Genomic DNA, 25,223 nt, shown 5'->3' with positions numbered 1-25,223 from the left:
TTTTCCTTCATTTTTTCGCGAGTAGCACTTGTCTCCTTGTGTACGACCGACAAACCTTACTGGACATAAAAGACTGTCTTTCTTATAACTTTCCGGAGTTCAAGTTTTGCAACACGGACGCTCCGTTTGCAGACCCCCCCATCCATCTCACCTGAGACGCCTTTGTTTTCTGGCCCTGGAGGCCGCAAACGCCGACGCAGAGGGAGAAGATCTGGCGTTCTGGTTCGACTGAGACGGCGCACTAACAGACCACCGTTACCCAGTTTATTACTGGCTAATGTGCAGTCTCTGGAGAACAAGCTGTGCGAGCTTCGGGCACGGATCTCATTCCAGCGAGAGATGCGGGACTGCTGCGTGATCTGCCTCACAGAAAACTGGGTATCGGACAAGGTACCGGACTCCGCAATACAACTACCGGGGTTCTCCGTGCATCGCGCGGACAGGTCACAGGATCTTACTGGGGAAAGCAGAGGTGGTGGTGTGTGTTTCATGATCAACAACAGCTGGTGTGATTATGCGAACGTGCACCCGGTCAAATCCTTCTGCTCACCGGACCTGGAGTACCTGATGATTAAGTGCCGGCCATTCTGGCTACCGAGGGAATTTACAGCAGTGATTATTACGGCTGTTTACATTCCCCCACAAGCCGACACTGACCGAGCACTCAGGGAACTGTACAGCGCGATAAGCAGCGAGGAAACCGCACACCCAGAGGCGGCGTTTATCACAGCCGGGGACTTTAATAAGGGAAACCTGAAGAAAGTCTCACCCAAACTCCACCAACACATCCACTTTAACACTCGTGGAGATCGGCTACTCGACCACTGCTACACCTCTTTCCGGGATGCGTACAAAGCCCTCCCCCGCGCCCCATTCGGCCAATCAGATCACCGCTCCATCCTGCTCCTGCCCGCCTACAGGCAGAAGCTGAAACAGGAAGCTCCAACCCGGAGGGCGGTGCACTGTTGGACAGACCAATCGGAGTCTGTGCTGCGGGACTGTTTTGATCACGCGGACTGGGAAATGTTTCACGTGGCTGCTAGGGACATTGATGAATACACAGACTCAGTCTGCGGATTTATCAGGAAATGCGTGGAAGATGTCGTCCCATCCAGAACAGTTAAATCCTTCCCAAATCAAAAACCCTGGATTAACGGAGATGTTCGCGTGGCACAGAGCACCGCCTTTGCCTCCGCGAACACATCGGACTACAAACACGCACATTACCAACTCCGGAAGACGATCAAAGCAGCCAAACGTGAGTACAGGGACAGGGTGGAGCAACAGTTTGACAACCCTCGGAGTATGTGGCAGGGACTAAACACGATCACAGACTTTAGAGGGAAAACCAGCACACTGCAGACCACGGCCTCTCTGTGTGAGGATCTAAACGTATTCTACGCTAGATTCGACACAGCGAACACCATGAGACCGGACAGTGTGCGCACCGCGGATGACGTCAGTGCGCACACTGTGTCTGAGGAGGATGTGCGGAGGTGCTTCAGGAAGGTGAACGCACGCAAAGCTACTGGTCCGGGCGGGATTCCCGGCCGCGTCCTCAAGTCATGCGCGGCTCAGCTGGCTGGAGTGTTCACGCACATCTTCAACCTTTCCCTCTCTCTGTCTGTAGTCCCAGCCTGCTTCAAAATGGCCACCATCGTCCCTGTACCCAAATCCTCCACCATCTCCTCATTGAACGACTGGCGACCTGTAGCCCTGACCCCCATCGTAAGCAAATGCTTCGAGAAGCTGGTCAGGGACTTCATCTGCTCTGCACTACCCGACTCACTGGACCCTCTACAGTTCGCATACCGCCACAACAGGTCCACTGATGATGCCATAGCCCTGACACTACACACTGCCCTGTCACACCTGGAGAAGAGAGACACGTATGTGAGAATGCTGTTTGTAGATTACAGCTCAGCATTCAATACCATCGTTCCCTCGAAGCTGGACAGGAAACTGCAGGATCTAGGACTGAGCAGCTCCCTCTGCAGCTGGATCCTTAGCTTCCTGTCTGACAGACGCCAAGTGGTCAGACTGGGCAGCATCACCTCATCCCCCATCACACTGAACACTGGTGCTCCACAGGGGTGTGTACTGAGCCCTCTCCTGTACTCACTCTACACCTACGACTGCACAGCCACTAACAGCTCCAACATCATTGTGAAGTTTGTGGACGACACTACAGTGGTGGGTCTTATCACCAACGGTGATGAGACGGCTTACAGGGAGGAGGTCAGCACCCTGACCCACTGGTGTCAAGACAACCATCTCACCCTCAACGTCGCAAAGACAAAGGAGTTGATAGTGGACTTCCGGAGGTGCAGAGAAGTACACACCCCCATCACCATCAACGGCGCTGCTGTGGAGAGAGTGAGCAGCTTCCGGTTCCTTGGTGTACATCTGGCTGAGGATCTTACGTGGTCAGTACACACAAACAAAACAGTGAAGAAGGCGCAGCAGCGCCTCTTCTTTCTTAGGAGACTGAAAAGATTCGGCATGAGCCCCCGCATCCTCAGGACCTTCTATCACTGTGCCATTGAGAGCATCCTCACTGGATGCATCACCACCTGGTATGGCAACAGCACCGCCTACAACTGCAAAGCTCTCCAGAGAGTAGTGCGGTGCTCTGAACGGATAATTGGAGGTGAGCTTCCCTCCCTCCAAGACATCTACAGGAAGCGCTGCCTGAGGAAAGCGGGGAGGATCATCAAGGACTCCAGTCACCCCAGCCATAAACTGTTCAGACTACTTCCATCAGGAAGGAGGTTCTGCAGCATCCGGTCCCGTACCAGCAGACTGAGAGACAGCTTCTTCCACCAGGCCATCAGACTGTTGAACACTTCATAGACACCTCAGCTTCACTACTGGAACTTTAACATTATGCACTCCATACTGTACAGTAATGCCACTGTTTTGCACATGTCTCACTCTGTATATTTTATTTTATTTATTTTATATATTTTATTTATTGTTTACTCTATTTAATTTGTAAAATATGTGTACACACACACACACACACACACACACACACACACACACACACACACACACACACACACACACACACACGTAGAAAATATTTAGTATACACATCCAGAAATGCATACACTATTATATATTGTACATATATTTATTAGTTTCAGATGTAGCCATTCTTGTATTTTGCTTGTTTACATTATTGTATTTTGCACAACTCTGTTGCTTGTGAAGCTCGCACACAAGAATTTCACTCACATGTGCTGTACCAATGTACCTGCACATGTGATGTGACAATAAAAGTGATTTGATTTGATTTGATTTAAAGTTGAAAGTTTAAATGTTGTAAGTCCGATAGAGAGAGCATGATAACGTGTGGGTGGACATTGGGCGATTAGACGTTAATAATGTCATTGGATGTCCCCGGGGGTGAGGTTAGATGTCACTTCAGATGTGATGTCCAGTGGGTGAATGGGGAGAAAGGGTGAGCAGTTTAAAAGTGAGGGGCGATTTGGGGTTCTTCCCTTTTGTCTTCTATGAGATGAGAAGTTCACACAGTGGAAAGCCACAGCCTGAACTGTGAACATGCAAACTGGTTTTGTACTTTTTGGCTTTTCATCTGCTCAATTTTGCTGTGATGGTTCATTCAGAAGGAGTTTGGTTCATCTTACTCCCCCTGAATCCCCAGCTGCTTTCCTGTAGGGTGATTACCATCAACTCAGAACATGGGGATAAGTGGATCTTTAGGTTGTGCTCATCCTTTCTCCAAGCTCTCCCCACCAAAGATAAGAACAAAATCAGCATTAGCTCAGACCAGGTTAATTAGATACGTATAGTTTACATATAGTTCAAGTGTTTTATGATTATTACTATTTGCCTTTGCTTTTGCTTTCTGGCAATTAAAGTCTAAATTGTGGACCTTCACTTTTTAACTCTTTGTTAGACAGTAAAGGTAAAAGTCTGAGTACTGATTTTGATCAGTGCAAATAGCTTTTACAGTTTACCCTAGCCTGTTAAAATAATCTTCCCTTGGGCCCTTTCCTCAGAAATTACAAGTGCCATGATCAATAGGGGAGCTACCGTAAACCAATGGGACTGACAGTATTTGATCTGCAAGGCTACTCAGTTTTCTTCTTATCTGGGTTAGCAGTTGACCTCTGCATACCTATTGGGTAAGACTCATAGGACCAAGAGCTGAAACAGACTTCCTGTATAGGGGTTGGGGGCCCATGCAGATCAAGAGTATAACAGAGAGCTATCAGGAAAAAAGGTTTTTCCTCTAGTTTGCGTCACCACGTAGTGACGCAGCTATCACTTTGTATTTAGTCAGGTGGATTATGTAACGCAATACCCAGAAGCAGTGCCGCTGCGCAGGCGCTGTTGCAGATCATCTCCCATGTTGGCATCCCGAAAGAGATATTGACTGACCAGGGCTCATCGTTCATGTCTCGCACCCTGAATGTCTACCACCCTCAGACTGAAGGAGTGGTGGAGCGGCTGAATAAGACTTTAAAGTCCGTGACTCGGAAGCTCATTCACGAGGATGAACATAATTGAGATCGCTGGTTAGACCCTCTGTTGTTTGCAGTGTGGGAGGTGCCCCAGGCTTCCACCAAGGGATTTTCAGGAAGCTGCAAGGGGTGCTCAACCTTATTAGAGAAAACTGGAGGAAGGTCTGAGTCCAATGAAAAATGAGATTCAGTACGTTCTGGATTTGTGAGCAAAACACACTTTTGGGAGGTTGTCATGGGAGAATTTGCGTGATGTTAACATCTGTACAACAGAGGGGCTAGAATCAGGCAATTTTAACAGGGAGATAAAGTGCTTGTATTGCTTCCCTTCTCCAGCTCAAAATTACTTGCCAAGTAGCAAGGGCCCTTGGTGGTCCCACGGCGAGTGGGGGATGTCGACTATGAAGTGATATGGTCGGACAATGGAGGGTCCATGCATATCACCTCAACCTCTTCAAAGCATGGAGAGAGACTGCAGCCGCTTCTCTGGTGAGCCTGGTGACAGAGACGAGCTGGGGCCAGAGGTACCAAATGCCACCATTCCTGCCTCCCTCCATTGTGATAACCATGTCGCACAGACCTAGAGAGCGGATGTTGGCGGATTGTTGCAGATGTGTTCTCCCCCCCACTCGGCCATATGAGTCTCATCGAGCACCATTTTCATACACAACCTGGCATGATGGCACGTTCACTGCCATACAGGCTACCTGAACATAAAAGTCAAATTGTTCAGAGGTATTTGGCTGAGATGCTGTGGATGGGAGTAATAGAAGAGTCAAACAGCGTGGTGTAGCCTACTTGGATGATGTTATCATCCATAGTGACACCTAGTCGGAGCATGTGCAGCGGGTGACTGCAGTCCTGGAGTCCCTGAGGCAGGTGGGGCTCATGGCCAACCCAAAGAAGTGTGCAGTTGGACGGAGGGAGGTACAGTATCTAGGGTAGCACTTGGGGGAAGGAAGGTGTGTCCACAGATGGAAAAAAACAGCAGCAATTGCCAAGATCAAAAAGGAAGTGAGACAGTTCTTGGGGCTGACAGGGTACTACCACTGGTTCGTGCCTGGGTTTGCAGACCTGACCTTCCCCTTAATTGAGCTCACCCGAATGGGTGCTTCAGACCTGGTCCAGTGGACGGAGTCGTGGCAGGTGGAGTTTGTGCAGGTAAAAATGGCTATGTGGGGAGCAGCTGCTCACAGTCCTGACTCCCCCCCCCCCCTTTATCCTCCAGACTGACGCCTCGATGGTCAACTCTCTTTGTTATTACCTGCTGGGGCGCTCATACACCCTCTGCTCAGACCACGCCCTGCTGCAATGGCTTCACCGCATGAAAGATGCCAACGCCCGGATCACCTGGTGGTATCTGGTTTTACAGCCCTTTAAACTTCAACTTGTCCTACTTCCTGTCTCTGGACAAGAAATTTAGCTGGTTTAATTTATCTGTTTCATATATGCTGTAGGTGACCTGTGTAAAGTGACGTGTTTCTGCCTTACAGAAGAGTAGTAGTAAAAATGGGGGAGGACCCCTTATATGGAGGGTCAGTTTGTATCCTCACTACAACCCCACAATTGCCTCGTGCTGGCTGAATTCCTTCTTGCAAGAATAAAGCGCTCAAATGGAAACTGAGCAGTGTCACCTCTTTTATTTAATGCACTAAACTTCCATAACACTCCTTTTTGATTAGTACACAGAATTTATGAACATTTATGGTTTGAGTTGTTTTGGATGTGTCAATTGAATGGGTTGCTACTAAATCTGGTGGGAATTTCATGTCAATAGCACCTTTATATTCAATGCTTATTTCACGCGCTGTATTATAATGTCTCAGTTAAAGCCAAGGACCTCAGCAGGCTCCACTGAACTTCACTTAAACCAGTGTTGGTTGGTCTGACTAATACGCAGGTACATGTTTGATCCATATTTTTATCTTCTGTTTTTATTAACTGCATTTTGTCCTTGTTAAGTTAAAGCTGAAATAAAAATGTTCAGCTCTATCTGTTAAAATTCAAGCTTTAAGTAATACGCTTTTGTCTTCTACTGTTTTGTTAATATGGAAGTGCTGGACCGGGCCACACTGACTCAGTCCAGCCTCAGTTACTACACGATACTACGGAGACTCCTGGTACTGGTGCTCCTCTGAAAATGGCTTTTTCTTGTACTCACACACATATTCAAGGTGAACATACTCACAGTTGATTTAAGTAAGTATGATTAACCTATTTTAGAACTGAAAAGTCAGTTGTTAGACTCTGTTTGCTGAACCTGCTTTCTAGAATCAGACTCAAACACAGGCAACAACAACAAAAACTAACAGATCACTAACAGGAAGAGGAAAAAAGGACGATAAAGAGAAGAGAAATCTAAAATGAGACAACAGAAAACTAGCCTTAAAAATAAAACAAGAAGTAAACAGAAGATAATTAGCATCAAGACAAAAAGAGACAAGGAAAAACTAAATTAAGGCATTAAGGCAAAGACAGCAAAAATATTTAAATATAAGAAAAAACTGGTTCTAAAAATATAAAAAGTATTAAAATCATACCAGGACTTAAAGTTCAGCATTATCTCACTGTCTAAAAATAATCACTAGGATAAAAAAAGAAATAAGAGCTACAGCTTATTATTATCAGAGAAATAAAAGCAGGAATCCCAAATTCAACTTACAAAGCAAATCCTTGGGACCTTGATAGAGCCAATAATTTCACGATTAATGATAATGCAACAACATCTTGCTATCATGTGAAAAACTCAATTCCTCAATCTATAAGTGACTGAGAGCAACTGAAATGGTGTCGTCAGCCCTCTGAAGCCTTTGAACCTTTCTCTGGTGTTTTGCAACATTTTTTTAACATCTGTATTTTCTGTAACTCCTGAACCAGCAGGTAAATTGTAAGAATTTCAATGGTTCCTGAACGCAGTGACTCATTTCAGTGATATTAGGATGATTACAGTAATTCAAGGCATAGGGTCACAGCAGCCAAAAGTTGGTTGAGAGAAGAGAAAGTGAGTGTGACGACGTTTTTTTATCTAACAGTTTGAGGGTTTTCTTTTAACTGTTTTTTGTTGTTTTCTGTGTTTCTTGCAGAGATTGTCGTGGCCAACCTGGCATTACTGTAATGACTGTAATGATATCACTGAAAAAGCACAGAGTTGAAGAAACCATTGAATTTTTTTTGATTATGCCAGTGGTTCAAGAGTTTTGGTAGTTTGATGTAAAAGTTTGACCTAAAACTGATGATTATTTTAATGTGAGTGCAAACCAGTGTGAAAGAATAACAACCCAAAAATTCATTTTCAGATTATCCCATTACAAATCAACTCAAACATCATTTGCATCAATTTTCAATATGAGACAGCTAAGATGTATTTTGAATGTTGGTTATTATGAACAGACAGAATGTCCAGTGAACTTACAGGAAGTCCAAGATGGCCTCTGTCTCCCTTGTCGCCTTTCTGACCCGTCGCTCCCTTTTCTCCTCGGATTCCAATTCCTGGCTCTCCCTGAGTTAAAAGGTAAGAGATACAATACAATCCTTACACTTTCCTACATAAAATCAATGATATGATATGATATTGACAACATATAACTAGAGGCAAATTTAATAACCGTAGAAAGTGGGTAATATCATAGTTTGTTCTCACCTTAGGCCCCGATGGTCCTTGTGGTCCCTAGAGGAACAAAACAGTGAAATTTATTTCAATTCACTTTTATTTATATACTGCCACTCACAACAACAGTCATACTAAAGTGCTTCATATTGAAAGGTAATGACCCTCCAATAAAACAGAGAGAACAATCAAACGACCCCAATGGCGACAGTAGGAAGGAAAAGCTCCCTTTAAACAGGAAGAAACCTCTGGCAGAACCAGGCTCAGGGAGGAGCGGCCATCTTCTGCAATCGGTTAGGGAGTGAGTGGAGGACGGCAGGATAAAAGGACGAGATAAAAGTACATGGAGGACAAGAGTCAAAGCTTTAAAATAAGTAACGATTAAATTCAGAGTTATGTATAAAGACATGGTGAGTGAAATAAAGGTGAGTGAAGAAGAAACACCAAGTGCATCATGGGAAGTCCCCAGCAGCATAGACCTATCCAGAGTTTTCAGTCACATGACTGACTCACTACCCTGGCATGCAAAATATGGTCAGAAGTGGACAGTAGGTGGTGCTGTAGGAAAAGTATTTTTCTCGCCTATATCAAGCAACTACTCGAAAAACAAACATATGAAGAGAAACAATGAATTTTAGGGACTTGTGATCCATATTTTGCTCTGGCAGCTTTATGTAAATACCTAAAATACCTAAAAGTGCCAATGTCTCTCCCAGAGCTCCAGTTCAGTGACATCTATGTGCATCTTGTAGAACAGGGGTCGGCAACCTTTCTGATGATGAGTGCCTCTAAAATTCCCTCAGAGGTCATTGTGCCATATGACTGCATTAGCAATGAATTTAATAACGCTCTATATGAACAGTTACTCACTATATAGATCAACTTTACAGAATTATATTTGTTCGCAGATGTTGGCAGCTATTAGCGAATAGTTATCAGCTATTTAGAAACAAAAAAAGACTTTTTATCCATAACAGCAAATCAGAATCAGAATCAGAATACTTGAACTAAATAAATGAACTGTACAACAGAAAATACAAATGCTATTTATGGTCTCCTCCCAACAATGATAAGAAAAATAAACTAAGCCAATATGGCATGTTTGTTAATACAGAGACACACATGTTAATGTGATCTCTGGTCTCCCACTCAGAGACACAGGTCTCCGAGTGTCCAGCATTCAGAGGCTACCTGAGGACTCATGTGAGAGAAAATCTGCTCACACAGACATGTAGAGCCAAATACTGTCAATAAGGCCTCTGCAATGTTCTGAAGACAGTTAAACGTGTCAGGTAGTGACGTCCAGCAGGTGAACATGCAGCTCCATGAACACGCACAGCTGTGGATTCCAGCTGCGTTCATAGTTCTGCAAACTTCTGCAAACTGACCCCACAGTGTCGAGCTTTTCAGTTCAATCAGCTGCATTTCGATGTCGCATTAACTGGCATTAAACCAGCCAGTTAATGCAAGATAAACCCAGCTGCTCTTTAAAGCTTTCTGGTTTGATCAGTATTGAGTCTTCGGATGTATCCGTGTATTTCCGTGGTGCTGATGCTGCGCTGAGCGGACAGCTGCTGAAGCATTTGAAGTGTCAGAATGTGGAAATTTAAACATCGCTTGAAAAAACTGCCAGCTAACAACGTCCCTCTCACCGGTAGTTACTTTTAGCCAGTTACAAGTTGATCTGGTAGTTGGGGTTGTTAGCTAAGATACCGACATTAAGAAGCGGCACAACTAATGTGTGTATGCGAGCTAATTTGCGATGTGCACCGCTGGCCCGGCCATTTATTTTTTAATGCACCTGCTCAGATTAGTTCACTGCGTGTCGTGCCCAAGGCTGGACTGGGACAAAAAATCTTCATTTTGACTGGAGACCGGCCCCCCAGGTCTTAAAGCCATAAAGCCTTTGAATGAAAACAGACGCTGTTGTGACAGTGATGTACAGTCTTGTTGGTATATGTATGATTTCTGTACATTTTACGTCAGATAAAAACTTTGGTTGTAAGATTCAGATAATTATTTATTAAAAGTGAGATATTTTAAATGAGAATAAGAAAGAAAAGTATTTCTTTGTGCCCCCTCTCCCTGTTAATGCCCTACCTGCCCCCCTGGCAAAACTTTGCTAGACCCGCCCCTGCACAGTTACCAGCTGTCAGCTACTTAGAAAAGGATCCTGGTGTTATTTGTCTCTCAGAAACAGTTCATAACTTCAACTCATTCATGTCACCTAAAAGGTAAACCTGTTTCTCCATCACTGTTCAGCTCTGATGATTCAGTAAGGACATCTCCTGGTTTCATCTTCATGTTTCCCTCTCACCACATATCCAAACCGACATCATGACCAGCAGCTTTACAGCTGTGGCTCCAGCAAACATCAGCTGACACTAGAAATGAATATTAAATCAATTCTAACAACAGCTGATCAAGCTTAAACGTGCTGCTGTTGTTTAGCGCGACATCGGCTGGTTTCCTGTTTCTGGCGCAAAGTGGGAGATAAACAAACAAGAGAGCCGATCAGCTGATCACTGATCAGTTTCATGATTGAAGTAGCAACAGGAGAGGGAGGGGGAGAGAATGAGAGGAGAAGAGGCAGCTGCAGTGTAAAGATGCAGAATAACTCCAGCGTTGTGTCTTTTTCCATTCTAGCTGAAGTACAAACTGTGTTCCTTTTCAGCTCAATACGAAACGCGTAATATTTTCTCTGAATGCGGGACGATTCCGTTTTTTACAGGTCAGTTGGAAACTCTACTAACTAACCTTACAAATAAGTTCACTCTCACTAACATCATAGCACCCATCCAGCTGTATAGAAACTCCGTCATGCTAGCTAGTACGCAGTACGAGTTATTGTAACTGACGGTAAAAAGTCAGCATAACGAAAATAAACTCCACCTAAACTTGGTTTATATCTGACCCAGATAGACTGCAGGTCATAACTTCTTACCTGAAGTTCAGTTCACCTGACACTCGGACCGGCGGCCACTTCCGGTCTCTCCTCCTCCTGCCTCCCCTTTCCCTCATCCACCTGCTGGCCTCTGTGGGAGCTCCGCCATAGCCACAACCAAACAACTGAGTTATTTTTACACATCAACCAGCATCTGGCCAATCCACCACCTTTCATTGTTTATGCCGTTACAAAAAAAAGAAAAAGACATCGGCCCATAAAAACGAAAAATCACCATCGACCCACCAGGCAAATGTCTGGTATGCCCGATGGCCAGTCCAGCTATGGTCGTGCCATCAGTTAACCCTTCGCATGCCAGATGTGGCACGCGTGCCCAGGGTTGCCGACCCTGTTGTAGAAAATCACTGACCTTACGCTGATGCCAGGATGCAACCTTTCAAACTATGGACTTCTACGTCTATTTTCAATTTGGATGGGTAAATAATATTGCTATGTGGAAGCCAGAGATGGGCAGTGTTACTGCCATGTTAAGGGATTACTTTTTTTGGAGAAGTAATCAGTAATTAGTAACTAATTACTTTTTTCAAGTAACTTGACCAACACTGGTGGAAGCTGAAGAACAAGAAAGTGTTCATCATTAAAGCAAAGGTAAGTGTCGCATAGCTATCTTAAATAAACTACCACACCTAAATCTTATGCTTGGTTGACTTGGGCTTTCACTGTGTATGACTAGAAATGTTCCAGTAGTACTAATTTGTCACATTATTCTCATGTCATAACAGTAAAGTTGAAAGAGTGTTTTTCCAGCGTCAGGTTAACCATTCCTGGAGTTTAAATTAGCCACCTCTGAGAGCCTGGATTGTTGTGGAGATTAGTGCGATTTGGCCTGTAAGGCAGGTAAAGAGATGTGTCCTCACATGTTTGTGCTATACTCAACGCCCTTCTGGCAGCTGTAAATAAATGCTGATTAGTGCATCCCATAGCACAGGAACTATCTGCCGTTTTGGCCTTCAAGCCACACGTTGAACTTGATGTTTAAAGGGAGTCATGCTAATTTCACATGTAGCATCCACGTACAGCTTGTTACAAGCAGGTGTGGGGCCTGACTGACCACAGGGCAACATAAACGTAAGACCATGTACAGGGGCCCAGCTTCCTGTCCCCCCTGGTAGGACACTTAACATGTTGGTGGAATTTGGGGAGTTTAGATTTCAAACCACAGGGCACTGTTTGAGGCCCTGCAGTAATGCTCCAGTCTGTGGCTCCAACTTCGTCCCAAACTTTACACCAATCATCAATATTTAGCAGGTGGTTTTGATGGTATTGCTTGTTTATGTATTTGACCGTATTAGAAGGCTCATTAGATCATACTGAGGTTGTAGAGGAAGTTTGCTACTCAATCCCCGGCTCTTTGAGTTATCTTTCACAGTATTCTTGGGTAAAATACTGAACCCCAATTTGTCCACAGTGTATCCATGTGAATGTGCATGTAAATGCTAAATAAATGGCTTAGACATAGATAAGCACTGTGTGAATGTGTGTGTGATTGGGTGAACGAAAAACATGCTTTTAGTGCTCAAACTGGGTATAAAGACAATAAGGACAGGAGGTAAGCATCCTATTTATCATTTAAAAACATGGTTAGTGTGTCACATGAAACACCTTTACAGTTATGCATTACTTTTGTTTTTAAAGATAAGAGTTACGCGGCATATCTGACTTACTGCTGGGCCAGCTGGTCCTGGGGGTCCTGGAGGACCATAGATCTAAAGGCAGGGTATACACAGTTTTAAAAGTAGTGCTTATAAGGCACTGACAAGCAGAAAATTATAAAACTCAGTTTATAAATAATCCTTACCGATTCTAACCTTCCTCCATCTCCAGGTTCACCTTTTGGACCCTGTAACAATATGTGGGAAAGACACAGGGACAAAGGGTTCGTGATATATTTCCATATTTTACAAAACTATTACAGGACATCTGTGATTTCATACTACACTTGTGCGATTTGATACAGCACTTGGAGCACAGCATTTCACTACCTCACAGCCATCTAACCAGCCATCTCTTGCAGCTTGAGAGGCAACACTGCATAGCATCGTACACAGGAACCATTTGTTAGGGGAACATTTCAGTGTACTATAAGGTCACATAGTTATCAAATCAAATCAAATCACTTTTATTGTCACATCACATGTGCAGGCACACTGGCACAGCACATGCGAGTGAAATTCTTGTGTGCGAGCCCCACAAGCAACAGAGATGTGCAAACACAACAACACAAACGAGCAAAATACAAGAATGGCCAACCTGAAACTAATAAATATATGTACAATATATAATAGTGTATGCATTTCTGGATGTGCATACTAAATATTTTCCTACATGTGTGTGTGTGTGTGTGTGTGTGTGTGTGTGTGTGTGTGTGTGTGTGTGTGTGTATACATATTTTTACAAATTAAATAGTAAAAAAAAAAAAAAAAAAAAAAAAAATAATAATAATAATAATAATAATAATAATAAAATATATAAAATATACAGAGTTGAATATGTGCAAAACAAGTGGCATTTATATACAGTGTGGAGTGCATAATGTTAAAGTTCCAGTAGTGAAGCTGAGGTGTCTATGACGTGTTCAGCAGTCTGATGGCCTGGTGGAAGAAGCTGTCTCTCAGTCTGCTGGTACGGGACCGGATGCTGCAGAACCTCCTTCCTGATGGAAGCAGTCTGAACAGTTTATGGCTGGGGTGACTGGAGTCCTTGATGATCCTCCCCGCTTTCCTCAGGCAGCGCTTCCTGTAGATGTCTTGGAGGGAGGGAAGCTCACCTCCAATTATCCGTTCAGAGCACCGCACTACTCTCTGGAGAGCTTTGCAGTTGTAGGCGGTGCTGTTGCCATACCAGGTGGTGATGCATCCAGTGAGGATGCTCTCAATGGCACAGTGATAGAAGGTCCTGAGGATGCGGGGGCTCATGCCGAATCTTTTCAGTCTCCTAAGAAAGAAGAGGCGCTGCTGCGCCTTCTTCACTGTTTTGTTTGTGTATACTGACCACGTAAGATCCTCAGCCAGATGTACTCCAAGGAACCGGAAGCTGCTCACTCTCTCCACAGCAGCGCCGTTGATGGTGATGGGGGTGTGTACTTCTCTGCACCTCCGGAAGTCCACTATCAACTCCTTTGTCTTTGCGACGTTGAGGGTGAGATGGTTGTCTTGACACCAGTGGGTCAGGGCGCTGACCTCCTCCCTGTAAGCCGTCTCATCACCGTTGGTGATAAGACCCACCACTGTAGTGTCGTCCACAAACTTCACAATGATGTTGGAGCTGTTAGTGGCTGTGCAGTCGTAGGTGTAGAGTGAGTACAGGAGAGGGCTCAGTACACACCCCTGTGGAGCACCAGTGTTCAGTGTGATGGGGGATGAGGTGATGCTGCCCAGTCTGACCACTTGGCGTCTGTCAGACAGGAAGCTAAGGATCCAGCTGCAGAGGGAGCTGCTCAGTCCTAGATCCTGCAGTTTCCTGTCCAGCTTCGAGGGAACGATGGTATTGAATGCTGAGCTGTAATCTACAAACAGCATTCTCACATACGTGTCTCTCTTCTCCAGGTGTGACAGGGCAGAATCAGAATCAGAATCAGAATACTTTATTGATCCCTGGGGGAAATTATTTAGTGTGTAGTGTGTAATTATTAATTAGTGTGTAGTGTCAGGGCTATGGCATCATCAGTGGACCTGTTGTGGCGGTATGCAAACTGTAGAGGGTCCAGTGAGTCGGGTAGTGCAGAGCAGATGAAGTCCCTGACCAGCTTCTCGAAGCATTTGCTTACGATGGGGGTCAGGGCTACAGGTCGCCAGTCGTTTAATGAGGAGATGGTGGAGGATTGGGTACAGGGACGATGGTGGCCATTTTGAAGCAGGCTGGGACTACAGACAGAGAGAGGGAAAGGTTGAAGATGTGCGTGAACACCCCAGCCAGCTGAGCCGCGCATGACTTGAGGACGCGGCCGGGAATCCCGTCCGGACCAGTAGCTTTGCGTGCGTTCACCTTCCTGAAGCACTTCCGCACATCCTCCTCAGACACAGTGTGCGCACTGACGTCATCCGCGGTGCGCACACTGTCCGGTCTCATGGTGTTCGCTGTGTCGAATCTAGCGTAGAATACGTTTAGATCCTCACACAGAGAGGCCGTGGTCTGCGGTGTGCTGGTTTTCCCTCTAAAGTCTGTGATCGTGTTTAGTCCCTGCCACATACTCCGAGGGTTGTCAAACTGTTGCTCCACCCTGTCCCTGTACTCACGTTTGGCTGCTTTGATCGTCTTCCGGAGTTGGTAATGTGCGTGTTTGTAGTCCGATGTGTTCGCGGAGGCAAAGGCGGTGTTCCGTGCCGCTAGTGCCGCGCGAACATCTCCGTTAATCCAGGGTTTTTGATTTGGGAAGGATTTAACTGTTCTGGATGGGACGACATCTTCCACGCATTTCCTGATAAATCCACAGACTGAGTCTGTGTACTCATCAATGTCTCTGGCGGCCACGTGAAACATTTCCCAGTCCGCGTGATCAAAACAGTCCCGCAGCGCAGACTCCGATTGGTCCGTCCAACAGTGCATGGGGCCTGGTGCCTACTTTGTTTTACATTTTGTATGTCTTACTGTCAGACATCTGTTGCATAACCCGAGTCTTATACAGCAAATCTCACCCAAGTAGTGAAGATCTACAAGGTTTCTAAGCATATTAAATTCATAAATATATAATGCACCTAATTACTGCTGCAACAATTCATCGGCATAATCATAATGTCATTGACTATAAAAATTTGTTGATGCACAATTTTATCATTGACAGGTCATATACTAACATCACGTAAATGTGTTTTTGTAACTGCAATAAGCTTCAGGAAGCGATGGGGGCAGTATCGCCTCTATCGTCTGCCAAGACTTCACTAAATACTAACAAAGAAGAACATGTTGTGAATGCAAACATGAGGATGGAAGAAAAGGGAAACTGAGATTTTAAAATACGCAACAGCATTTCACAGAAAACTGCACAGAAGTGCATTCGGGGTGGGCGAGGTTGAGATGGTTTGCTAAAGGTGGGCTGATCAATCCAAATATTTGTTCTGATATCAGATTGATTCTAACACTATAGGATAGAGACATTATTTCTATCCTCCAAGTTCAGTAAATAGTTTTTAACAAATAAATATTTTTTGAAAGATCTACTTCAAACATGCACAAATATTAAAAATATGTCCCAGCATTGACAGATTCCAAACAATCTGTATTTTTCCCCCAATAAATTTGTTAGAAGAAATTTTAAAATAAGATGTCCTGATCCACCAAATATAGCAAATGCATCAGTTAATTTCTTGCACAGAACTCCAACTTACAGTCTTTGACACTCTCGGGGTCTCTTCCAAGTCTTTAATTAGATAAGAGTGTAGCGAGAAAGACCAAGATGTACCCTCTGGATGACAACGATGTGGAACAGTGATAATGTGGAACTTCAAAGACAGTTGTGTGGTTAACGTAGTCACTTACAGGTGATCCAGATGGACCCATGTCACCCTTGGTGCCTTTGGGTCCTGGAAAGCCCATGACACCTCCCTCTCCTCTGGGACCTTCAGGACCTGCCGGGCCCAGGAGACCAGGTTCTCCAGGCTTCCCTCGAGGTCCCTGAAAATAGAGGATCATAAGTTGCTCCACTTTATTAAATGTAAACAACAGAAATCTGCATGAATTAAATGTGTGTTATATCAAATCAGTGATGGTTAAGTGTAATTATCACCCACACTCTTGGATTTTAGGAACCTCATAAAATCAGACCTGAGTAATAACATGGAGACAACATAATATTACCTTCTCTCCATCCAGTCCTGGTGGACCTGGTAGACCAACTTCACCCTAAGGACAAACCAAGGTCGCATTACCAACTAGGCAAACCAGACAATTGTCTTCGTTTACAATAACTGCACATCCACACCAATGTCATTATGACTGAAAGAGAAACCTCTTTTAACACAGCCTGTTTGTTTGTTTTAATGCAGACTCTTGCAGCTCTATCTGCAAATCAACATTTTTAAGCAATACCAGACTAGACATTCATGCTATTATGTAAAATGTCGCATTGGGTTGGCTGCAGGTAGAGCAGGTCATCTGCTGATTGGAAGTTTGGTGGTTCATTTCCAGTCTGCATGTCAAATATCCTTGGGCAGGATACTAACCTCAACTGGAGTATGAATGTGTGCGAATGTTAGCAGTTATGTAGAAACAGAATAGGAAAAAACTGCTTGTATGAGTGGGTGAATGAGGCATTGTCAGTGCTCAGGTAGAATAGGGAAGGGCTATATAAGAAGGAGTCCATTTACATGTCACATGTCCTAATAACAATAGTCTAATCTGGAGGAGATGAAGGCATGAACAAACATCTCCAATTCACCTCTAGAGACAAAAGTCCTGAGTTTAGTGATATTTCTTATGTGAAGAAAGAAACAACGGCTTGCAGACTTGATTTTGGCATCAAAAGTCAAAGATGAACCCAAGTGTCCGAGCAGCAGCTTTTACAGTGGATGAGAAAGACACCAAACGTTGTCTGATTTGGGCCTTAATGCTCTGTTGTCTGTATTAAGCTGCAGAAAATTGTTTGCCATCCAGCCATTAATTGTGTTAAGATGGTCCAATTTATCCAATTCTTGGAAAAATGTTAAAAAGTTGTTACAATCCTTATCTGAAAAGACTGGAGACAAACAATGCTATTCTGTGTATCAAAGAAAACCTTAGGATCTCTTTTTCCTACTCTCACATTTTTTATCATTTTATTTTTTATTAAAAGGAATTTTTTCCTTTTAATAACCCTTATGTGCCTCAAGTTTTCTGGCTTTCCACAGCTGCTCAGCTCTACAGCAACGTTACCTAAAACTGCGGATAGATTCAGTGATCCGAGGAGGAGATTTGAGAGATGCCACTTTGGCCGGTACAATCTGAAATGAAGGAAGCTGCACCCAGTTTTATACCATCAGTCTCAGCCAGATTATTAGCAAACAATTCTACAGATTCTTCCACCACAGAGTCAGTAATAAGTTGTGAGTGCTATGCATGAACAGAGGGCAGAGTGTCAAGGCTAGAAGATAGATCAAATAAAAGACATTTATGGTCACTAATAAAAATGTCTTGCAACATTCTCACACAGTAACACAATAATGTAGCACATTAATAAATTGTCATTGCCAATGTCAAATTTACTACACAGGATTTTTAGTTATCCACCTGATGGACAAGCAGAGAAAAATAATTTATCACCAAACCCCAGCCTGTGTAGACCACAGAACAAAAAACTGAAACCATAGGGGAGTGTAAAATATGCACATTACCATATATTCATTGTGAATGATGACAAAAGTATGCATGTTTAGTTATACTGCGTGCAAGCATCATCTGGCATTGTGTTATTCTAAAATACTCTCCTACCTTGGCTCCAGGGATTCCAGGTGTCCCTGGAGGTCCAGGTAATCCAGGAGGGCCCTATAAGGATGAGAGATTCAGTCATGAGATATGTTTGCATTTTGTGCAATACAATCTAGAAAATACTCACCATCAGGGGGATGTTGCGGATATCCTGTGAAGAAATATTAAATGTTACTAATGCTTTATTTAATGTGTTACTTTCTTTGTAGATGAGAAAGTGAAACTCATATGAAGCGACATACATTTTCATACTGGATTTCAGCCCTTCCTGGCTCCCCAGTCGGGCCTGGCAGACCCTAGAAGGTGCAGATGTGCCATTTGTCAACTCAGTGGACACATGTTAATAAAAACTTTTATTTCATCCAGAACTTACCCTTGGGCCAGCTGGGCCTTGAATACCTGCTTCCCCCTATTAGTTGATGTAAGACATAAGACTTTGGTTAGGCATAAATATGCTATAGGATTCATATTTTTCTGAATAAAGGCCCTTTCAAAATTTATTTCTAGTGCTCTTATCCTCCTTTTTCTCCCTGGGATCCTTTGTCACCCTATAATAAAAATATTCTAATATTATGCAGTAACTTCACAGAGTTAGAGTTACTTAAGCATTTTTTAAGTAATAATTGCATTGCTGTTTCATGGCATTGTATTTCACTCACTCTGGGTCCTCTTAGTCCCGGCAGTCCTGGTGAACCAGGCTCTCCTTTAATTCCCGGGGCTCCAGTGTTCAGCTCTCCTTTCTCTCCCTGTCATACATATAGAAAAGGTCTTAACCAATGGCATACACTGTTATCTCCAATTTTATCTCCATGAAAATCAAGAATAATCAGTCCTCTGAAGAATACTGTCAGCAGTTCCAGAGCAAATAAATACATAGTAAGCTGGTAAGTGGCCCTGGGGGACATTGTTGTCTAACCGTTCTGTCCGTGGCTTCTAACAGTTAAACATTTACTGTTTCATGAATTGAACAAATAGTGGCAATATGAAGGTTGATAGAAATGATTGGTAGAATTAGCCAGTTTCATGAAAACAATCATTAAGACTACACATTCTGTCAAAGAGGGAGCAAAATCCAGCAGCACGGAAAGACAGCCATCTTGGAACGGATATATTCACTGACACACTGAAATGGGTGAGTTACTAACAAGCTATGATGACAGAAAGATGACAAAACCACCATAAATAAACAAAACCACTATGAACCACAAAGAGTGAAAAAAACAATAGTGGCCGCCTCGTGGTAGATTCTAGGTGATGTTCAGAAAAGGTGTCACAGGGATTCAAACTCATCTGAGAGTTTTAGTGGATGCACCTACAGTTTGAATGTAAAAATCCTACGCTGCCTAGTTCTCGAGTTATCATGTTAACAAAACTTTCAGAAAGTGTCTGTGAGTGTTCATCACGACATATCCTTGGTAATGAGGATGAGACATGACAAGGGCGCACCCCAGGGGCCAGAAGGAGGTAGAGAAAGACGTAGGAGACCTGGGCCATCTACAGCTCCCCAAAGTACTCAAGACCCAAGGCCACATATCTATAAGAACTGTTTGCACCCCAGAAGAAGAATGAAGGCCCCCAACTGAGCCCTCACAGCCAAAAGACACGAGCCCCAGAGAATCAGAGGCAAGGGGCAGCCCAACATGCGGGAGGCTGACCATGTCAGCGTGACCCGAGATTGGCCAAAGTGCCCAAGAACCCCCTCCCCTCCCCATGACAAAGGCCCAAGTCACCTTGGACCACAACCCCCAAGGAAGCAGGCTGATAACCACGGTCAGCTTTTTAACCAGCAGGGTCGGCCTGATGAAAATTGATGAAAATGTAAAAAAAACATGAAAATGTAGATAAGGTTGATCAGCTCCACAACTCTGAGTGGGGCTGGTAAGTGAAGTGAAGGGGGTTCAGATGTGGTCTGACCAGAGGATGGAACTGATCGAGGTTGTCTTCCAAGGTCTTAGTTAGGTGCAAAGAAGCATCGTTTTCCAGCCACAATCACATATCACCCAGTTGAATCAGCCTTTACATTATAAACCGTAAATTGTTTACTGTTGCTAATCATGATCGCTGCCCCTCTTGATCTTGAGTCAAAGTTGGACTGAAACACTTCAGCTGTGCAGATATGAGTCTTCTGCAGAAAATGCAATGCCTGTGTTTAGCTGTTTTAAAGATCTAATAACTTTTTAAAATTTCATTGACTAATTGCTGCTGTAATGGAGGTTGTGCTCTCCGAGTGCTTCTTGTTCTTACAGTGATATGACATGGACCTTCAGCACCTCCAGACTGGTCAAAAAAGCCCAGCAAAGATCGCTCTGCCTGAGAAGGTACAATGAGCAGAGTTCCTCTAGAAATGGCTGCTGGACTTTTACAGGACAACCTGGGATGTGGTGGTTCAAAACACAAGAGTTCACTTGAGATGATCCCAAAGTGTCCCATTAGTAAACTCAAAGGTTTGTCCAATGTTCACAAAGTTTGCATTTTAACACTTCTTTTTACTGTGACCTACAGTGTGTGTAGATATATGTGCACTGACAAAGTTTCCATTACAAAAACAAATTACACATACGGATACCTTTAAGACCTATCGGCAACTCTTACACTGAAGAGACCGTAATCAGCCAGTGATGACACTGCAGTATTGCTTTCATTGTGTTTGTGTTGCAGCCCAGTGTCCTGACAGTCAAGAAGCACAAGGAGATACACCTACTGCTAGAGTTTCCATAACCGCTTACAAATTCCATGTGTGCACCAACGAGTGACAGTATCTGCTTCAACACCTATTCAATGTGTCACAGAGACACAGAAACAAGAAAAACGCCACTGAAAAGTTTCATCTGAAAGATATTCTAACAGCATATGTGCATCTCCAAAAGTTGATTCTGTTCATCTGGGCGTAGCGTTTTGTGGGAGAAACGTTTTGTCATCATCCAGGTGACTTCTTCAGTCTCAGCTGACTGCAGGTTTCCCCCAATCTTATAAACAGGACATGAAAGTATATGTGCAGTCACCATGTCACACTGAATACCTCGTATTCTAGCAACTTTTAAATGTCTTTTCAATTAGATTTGCACAGTTTACTTTACTATTGTTCTAGCCACCTCTAGTCCGTTTCTATCCTTTGCAAGTCCTTCCTGCTGCGAATCATGAGCAGATGAACCGTCAACAATGTGTAAAGTTCAACTAAGCAACTAAAATGTCTTCATAAAGTCAGACATTGGATTGGATAACAGAATGACTTGTGTGAAATAATGTCTATCTCCCTCCTGCTTATTCTTATCTTATTCTTCATCATTTCCTCCGGCTATTTAATTGTTCCTCCTCATTTGCAGTGAAGGAAATGTGGGCACACACTTCTCCTGGTCATGAAATCCAGTATCTTACTGCTATTGTATTTAAAATATGGGAGCAGAACAGACAATTTTAATAAGAGCTGCTTTCAGAAACACCACCTATGTTAGTATTTTGCAACAATGACTGATGGAGGTGTTGGATGTGTCTGTTCCCTGTGTGTCATTAGACCTGAGCTTCCTGCTGGGAGTTTCAGGAGTTTTCTCTGAGATTATAGGACCAATTTCCCCTAAGTTCATAGATTATTCTTCCTTGTGCAACTATTTCTGGGCACTGAAGGTTCAGCCTGTGAAATCACTTTCTCTTTATTAAAGAGTAAAAGCCTTCACAGATTGCTGCTCCCTGTGGATACAAAATGCTATACAAGTTTAACCTTCCTCCTGCCACCATCTGTCTGAGGCCCCTAATGGAGAAAACATACCCTGCCATCCTAATGTGGCCAGTACAGAGATGTACTGTGAGCCCAGGTCTGCTGGGACTGCTGCAGTGCTGACAGAGGAAGCAGAGTCCACCATGTAGAAAAACAAGACAATAAATGTCTTCATCCATCCATCCATCTTCATCCGCTTATCCGAGGTCGGGTCGCGGGGGTAGCAGCCTAAGCAAAGAGGTCCAGACCTCCCTCTCCCCAGCCACCTCCTCCAGCTTGTCCGGGGGAATACCAAGGCGTTCCCAGGCCAGCCGAGAGATATAATCTCTCCAGCGTGTCCTGGGTCTGCCCCGGGGCCTCCTCCCGGTGGGACATGCCTGGAACACCTCGCCCAGGAGGCGCCCAGGGGGCATCCTTGCCAGATGCCCGAACCACCTCAGCTGGCTCCTTTCGATGTGGAGCAGCAGCTGCTCTACTCTAAGCCCCTCCCGGATGGCCGAACCTCTCACCCTATCTCTAAGGGAGAGGCCAGCCACCCTTCGGAGGAAGCTCATTTCCGCCGCTTGTATCCGCGATCTCGTTCTTTCGGTCACTACCCACAGCTCGTGGCCATAGGTGAGGGTAGGGACGTAGATCGACCGGTAAATTGAGAGCTTCGCTTTTACACTCAGCTCCCTCTTCACCACGACTGACCGGTGCAGCGTCCGCATTACTGCAGCTGCAGCCCCAATCCGTCTGTCGATCTCCAGCTCCCTTCTCCCATCACTCGCGAACAAGACCCCGAGATACTTGAACTCCTCCACTTGGGGCAGGAACTCATCCCCGACCCGGAGTGGGCACTCCACCCTTTTCCGGCTGAGAACCATGGCCTCAGATTTGGAGGTGCTGATCCTCATTCCCGCTGCGTTACACTCGGCTGCGAACCGCTCCAGTGCGAGCTGGAGGCCCTCACCCGATGAAGCCAACAGAACCACATCATCCGCAAAAATCAGAGATGAGATTCTGAGGCCACCAAAGCGAAAGCCCTCCGCCACTTGGCTGCGCCTAGAAATCCTGTCCATAAAAATTATGAACAGAACCGGAGACAAAGGGCAGCCTTGGCGGAGCCCATCACCCACCGGGAACGAGTCCGACTTATTGCCGGCAATGCGAACCAAGCTCTTGCAACGGTTGTATAGGGATTGAATGGCCCGTAGCAATGGGCCAGACACCCCATACTCGCGCAACACCTCCCACAGGACGCCCCGAGGGACACGGTCGAATGCCTTCTCCAGGTCCACAAAACACATGTAGACTGGTTGGGCAAACTCCCATGCACCCTCAAGTATCCTCGAGAGGACAAAGAGCTGGTCCAGTGTTCCGCGACCAGGACGAAAACCGCATGTCTTCATATTTAATTATTCTGTGGTAAAGCCTCTAAGACATGACAAGCATCTAAGACATAAGTGCATCCAGGTAAGTTCCAGTTTCCTGTGTTCAGAGACAGACAGCAGAAGGATTTGAAGCCTGTTTCTACTGATTCATACATTTAAAGCATGTTCCTATCACCCAGACTCCAGCAGTGACATCTGCCATCTTGGCATGAATAAATAATCCTTAAAATGCCACACACACAAGCTCCCTGCTTGGCTTTTATTTTTCATTCTCTCGCCTCTCTCTGGGAACGCCCTCACTCTTTCACCTCCCCACACAGTGCATGGAAACATTAGCTCAAGCAAGCAGACAGTCCACTTCATCCAAGGGGAAACAGACCACAGGGAGACGGGGAGCTGACAGAAGTAGAGCTACAGCCTCCTCTTGTTAGCTGCTTAAACTATGGAACTGAATTAAATCCTCTCGTGGAATTAAGGCCAGAAACTATGAAGAGAAGTCTGTGTCGGGCTCTTCAGCTTTGAACTCAGCTTTACTTTACTAAAGTGAGTAGTTCAGAAAAAACAAAAGGTGCCTTATTTTACTTCCTCTTACCTTATTTCCTTGGTCTCCCCCAACTCCCTGTGAAGCAGATAACAATGCTGTAAATTTAACAATAATTATACTCTCCACTAGATGGCGCACACGATATTTTGTAGTCCTTTCAGTGAGTAATGTTTCATGTCAGTGAGCTGATGGGCTCATGGCAGAAAACAGATAAGATGGAACATTTACAATAATCTGCACAGAAGGAGAGCAGCAGCTTATTTTCACAAGTGCCAACATTTGAGCTCTTGGGCAAAATCACATCTTATAGATTTATACTGTGAATTCGTTGCTATAACTGTTCATATCCAGATGGCAGAGACATTAAAATCTACAACTGTTTATTCGATTATACAGTTTGGACAAAGACACAAACTAATAATAATATTGTTTTTGTTGTTTTTTGTATGCCCTGTCCACATTAGAGCAATCAGAATCATTGTGTGAAGGACAAGGACAGTCTGAAGGATTTATTTTCCCATGTAAACCAGTACAGCTTTACTGGTCCACTTGATTGACATATTTTATTGGACCTTTATTATTATTATTATTTATTTTTTTCATTTTGAGTTATTACACTGAGAACGGACAGGACCGGAGGACAGGAAAGAGAAAGAAAGAGAAAATGGGAAGAGAGTTAACAGAAGGAAAGAGAGAGAGAAAAGACTAGCAAGGAAAAACACAGCATCCGCAACCGTAAATAATAAACAGTATAAATAAATAAATAGTAATATTGTCACCAGTGATAGGGTTTAAAGGCACTTGTCATCAGGAGATTAGATCTCTTGGAGCAAGCTACTGTATCCTGCAAACTGTCCTCAAACCTTAGAGGATGATCTTAAAAGCTTAGAGTGTGTTGGAGAGTTTCTCCTGATGCTTTGGGTCAAACATAAAGCAGAAGGTAAATACCTTTGGGCCTGCTGGGCCAACATCACCTCGATCCCCCTGTGGAGACAAACAGACACACATACAAACACCAAAATAATAACACTAATAAACACTGAAAGCACAGTAACAGCCAACAGATGATCAAAGTGGTGTCTCGAAACCTATTAAAACTGAGCCCTATTTCTTTATTTCCCTTTTAAAGTA

At 44.2% G+C, this 25,223-nt stretch overlaps 1 protein-coding gene across 8 annotated transcripts in view; it reads right to left on the bottom strand.

The window, feature by feature from the left end:
• col13a1 (collagen, type XIII, alpha 1) overlaps nt 1–25,223 on the bottom strand; it is a 116,974-nt gene that overhangs the window by 22,094 nt on the left and 69,657 nt on the right. For all 8 annotated transcript variants that reach the window (XM_026190815.1, XM_026190808.1, XM_026190809.1 and 5 more), the window contains 13 exons: nt 25,041–25,076; nt 24,141–24,167; nt 19,123–19,209; nt 18,837–18,872; nt 18,706–18,759; nt 18,591–18,614; nt 18,467–18,520; nt 16,859–16,903; nt 16,541–16,675; nt 12,864–12,905; nt 12,730–12,771; nt 8,134–8,160; nt 7,906–7,992 (listed from right to left, as the gene is read on the bottom strand). In XM_026190815.1, the coding sequence (XP_026046600.1) occupies nt 7,906–7,992; nt 8,134–8,160; nt 12,730–12,771; nt 12,864–12,905; nt 16,541–16,675; nt 16,859–16,903; nt 18,467–18,520; nt 18,591–18,614; nt 18,706–18,759; nt 18,837–18,872; nt 19,123–19,209; nt 24,141–24,167; nt 25,041–25,076 (696 nt within the window). The remainder of the gene's footprint in view (nt 1–7,905; nt 7,993–8,133; nt 8,161–12,729; nt 12,772–12,863; nt 12,906–16,540; nt 16,676–16,858; nt 16,904–18,466; nt 18,521–18,590; nt 18,615–18,705; nt 18,760–18,836; nt 18,873–19,122; nt 19,210–24,140; nt 24,168–25,040; nt 25,077–25,223) is intronic.

Source organism: Astatotilapia calliptera, chromosome 13 (genome assembly GCF_900246225.1).
Source record: "Astatotilapia calliptera chromosome 13, fAstCal1.2, whole genome shotgun sequence".
Classification (NCBI taxonomy): domain Eukaryota; kingdom Metazoa; phylum Chordata; class Actinopteri; order Cichliformes; family Cichlidae; genus Astatotilapia; species Astatotilapia calliptera.
The sequence above is the reverse complement of the archived record's forward strand: the minus strand, read 5'-3'. Positions and strand labels throughout refer to the sequence as shown.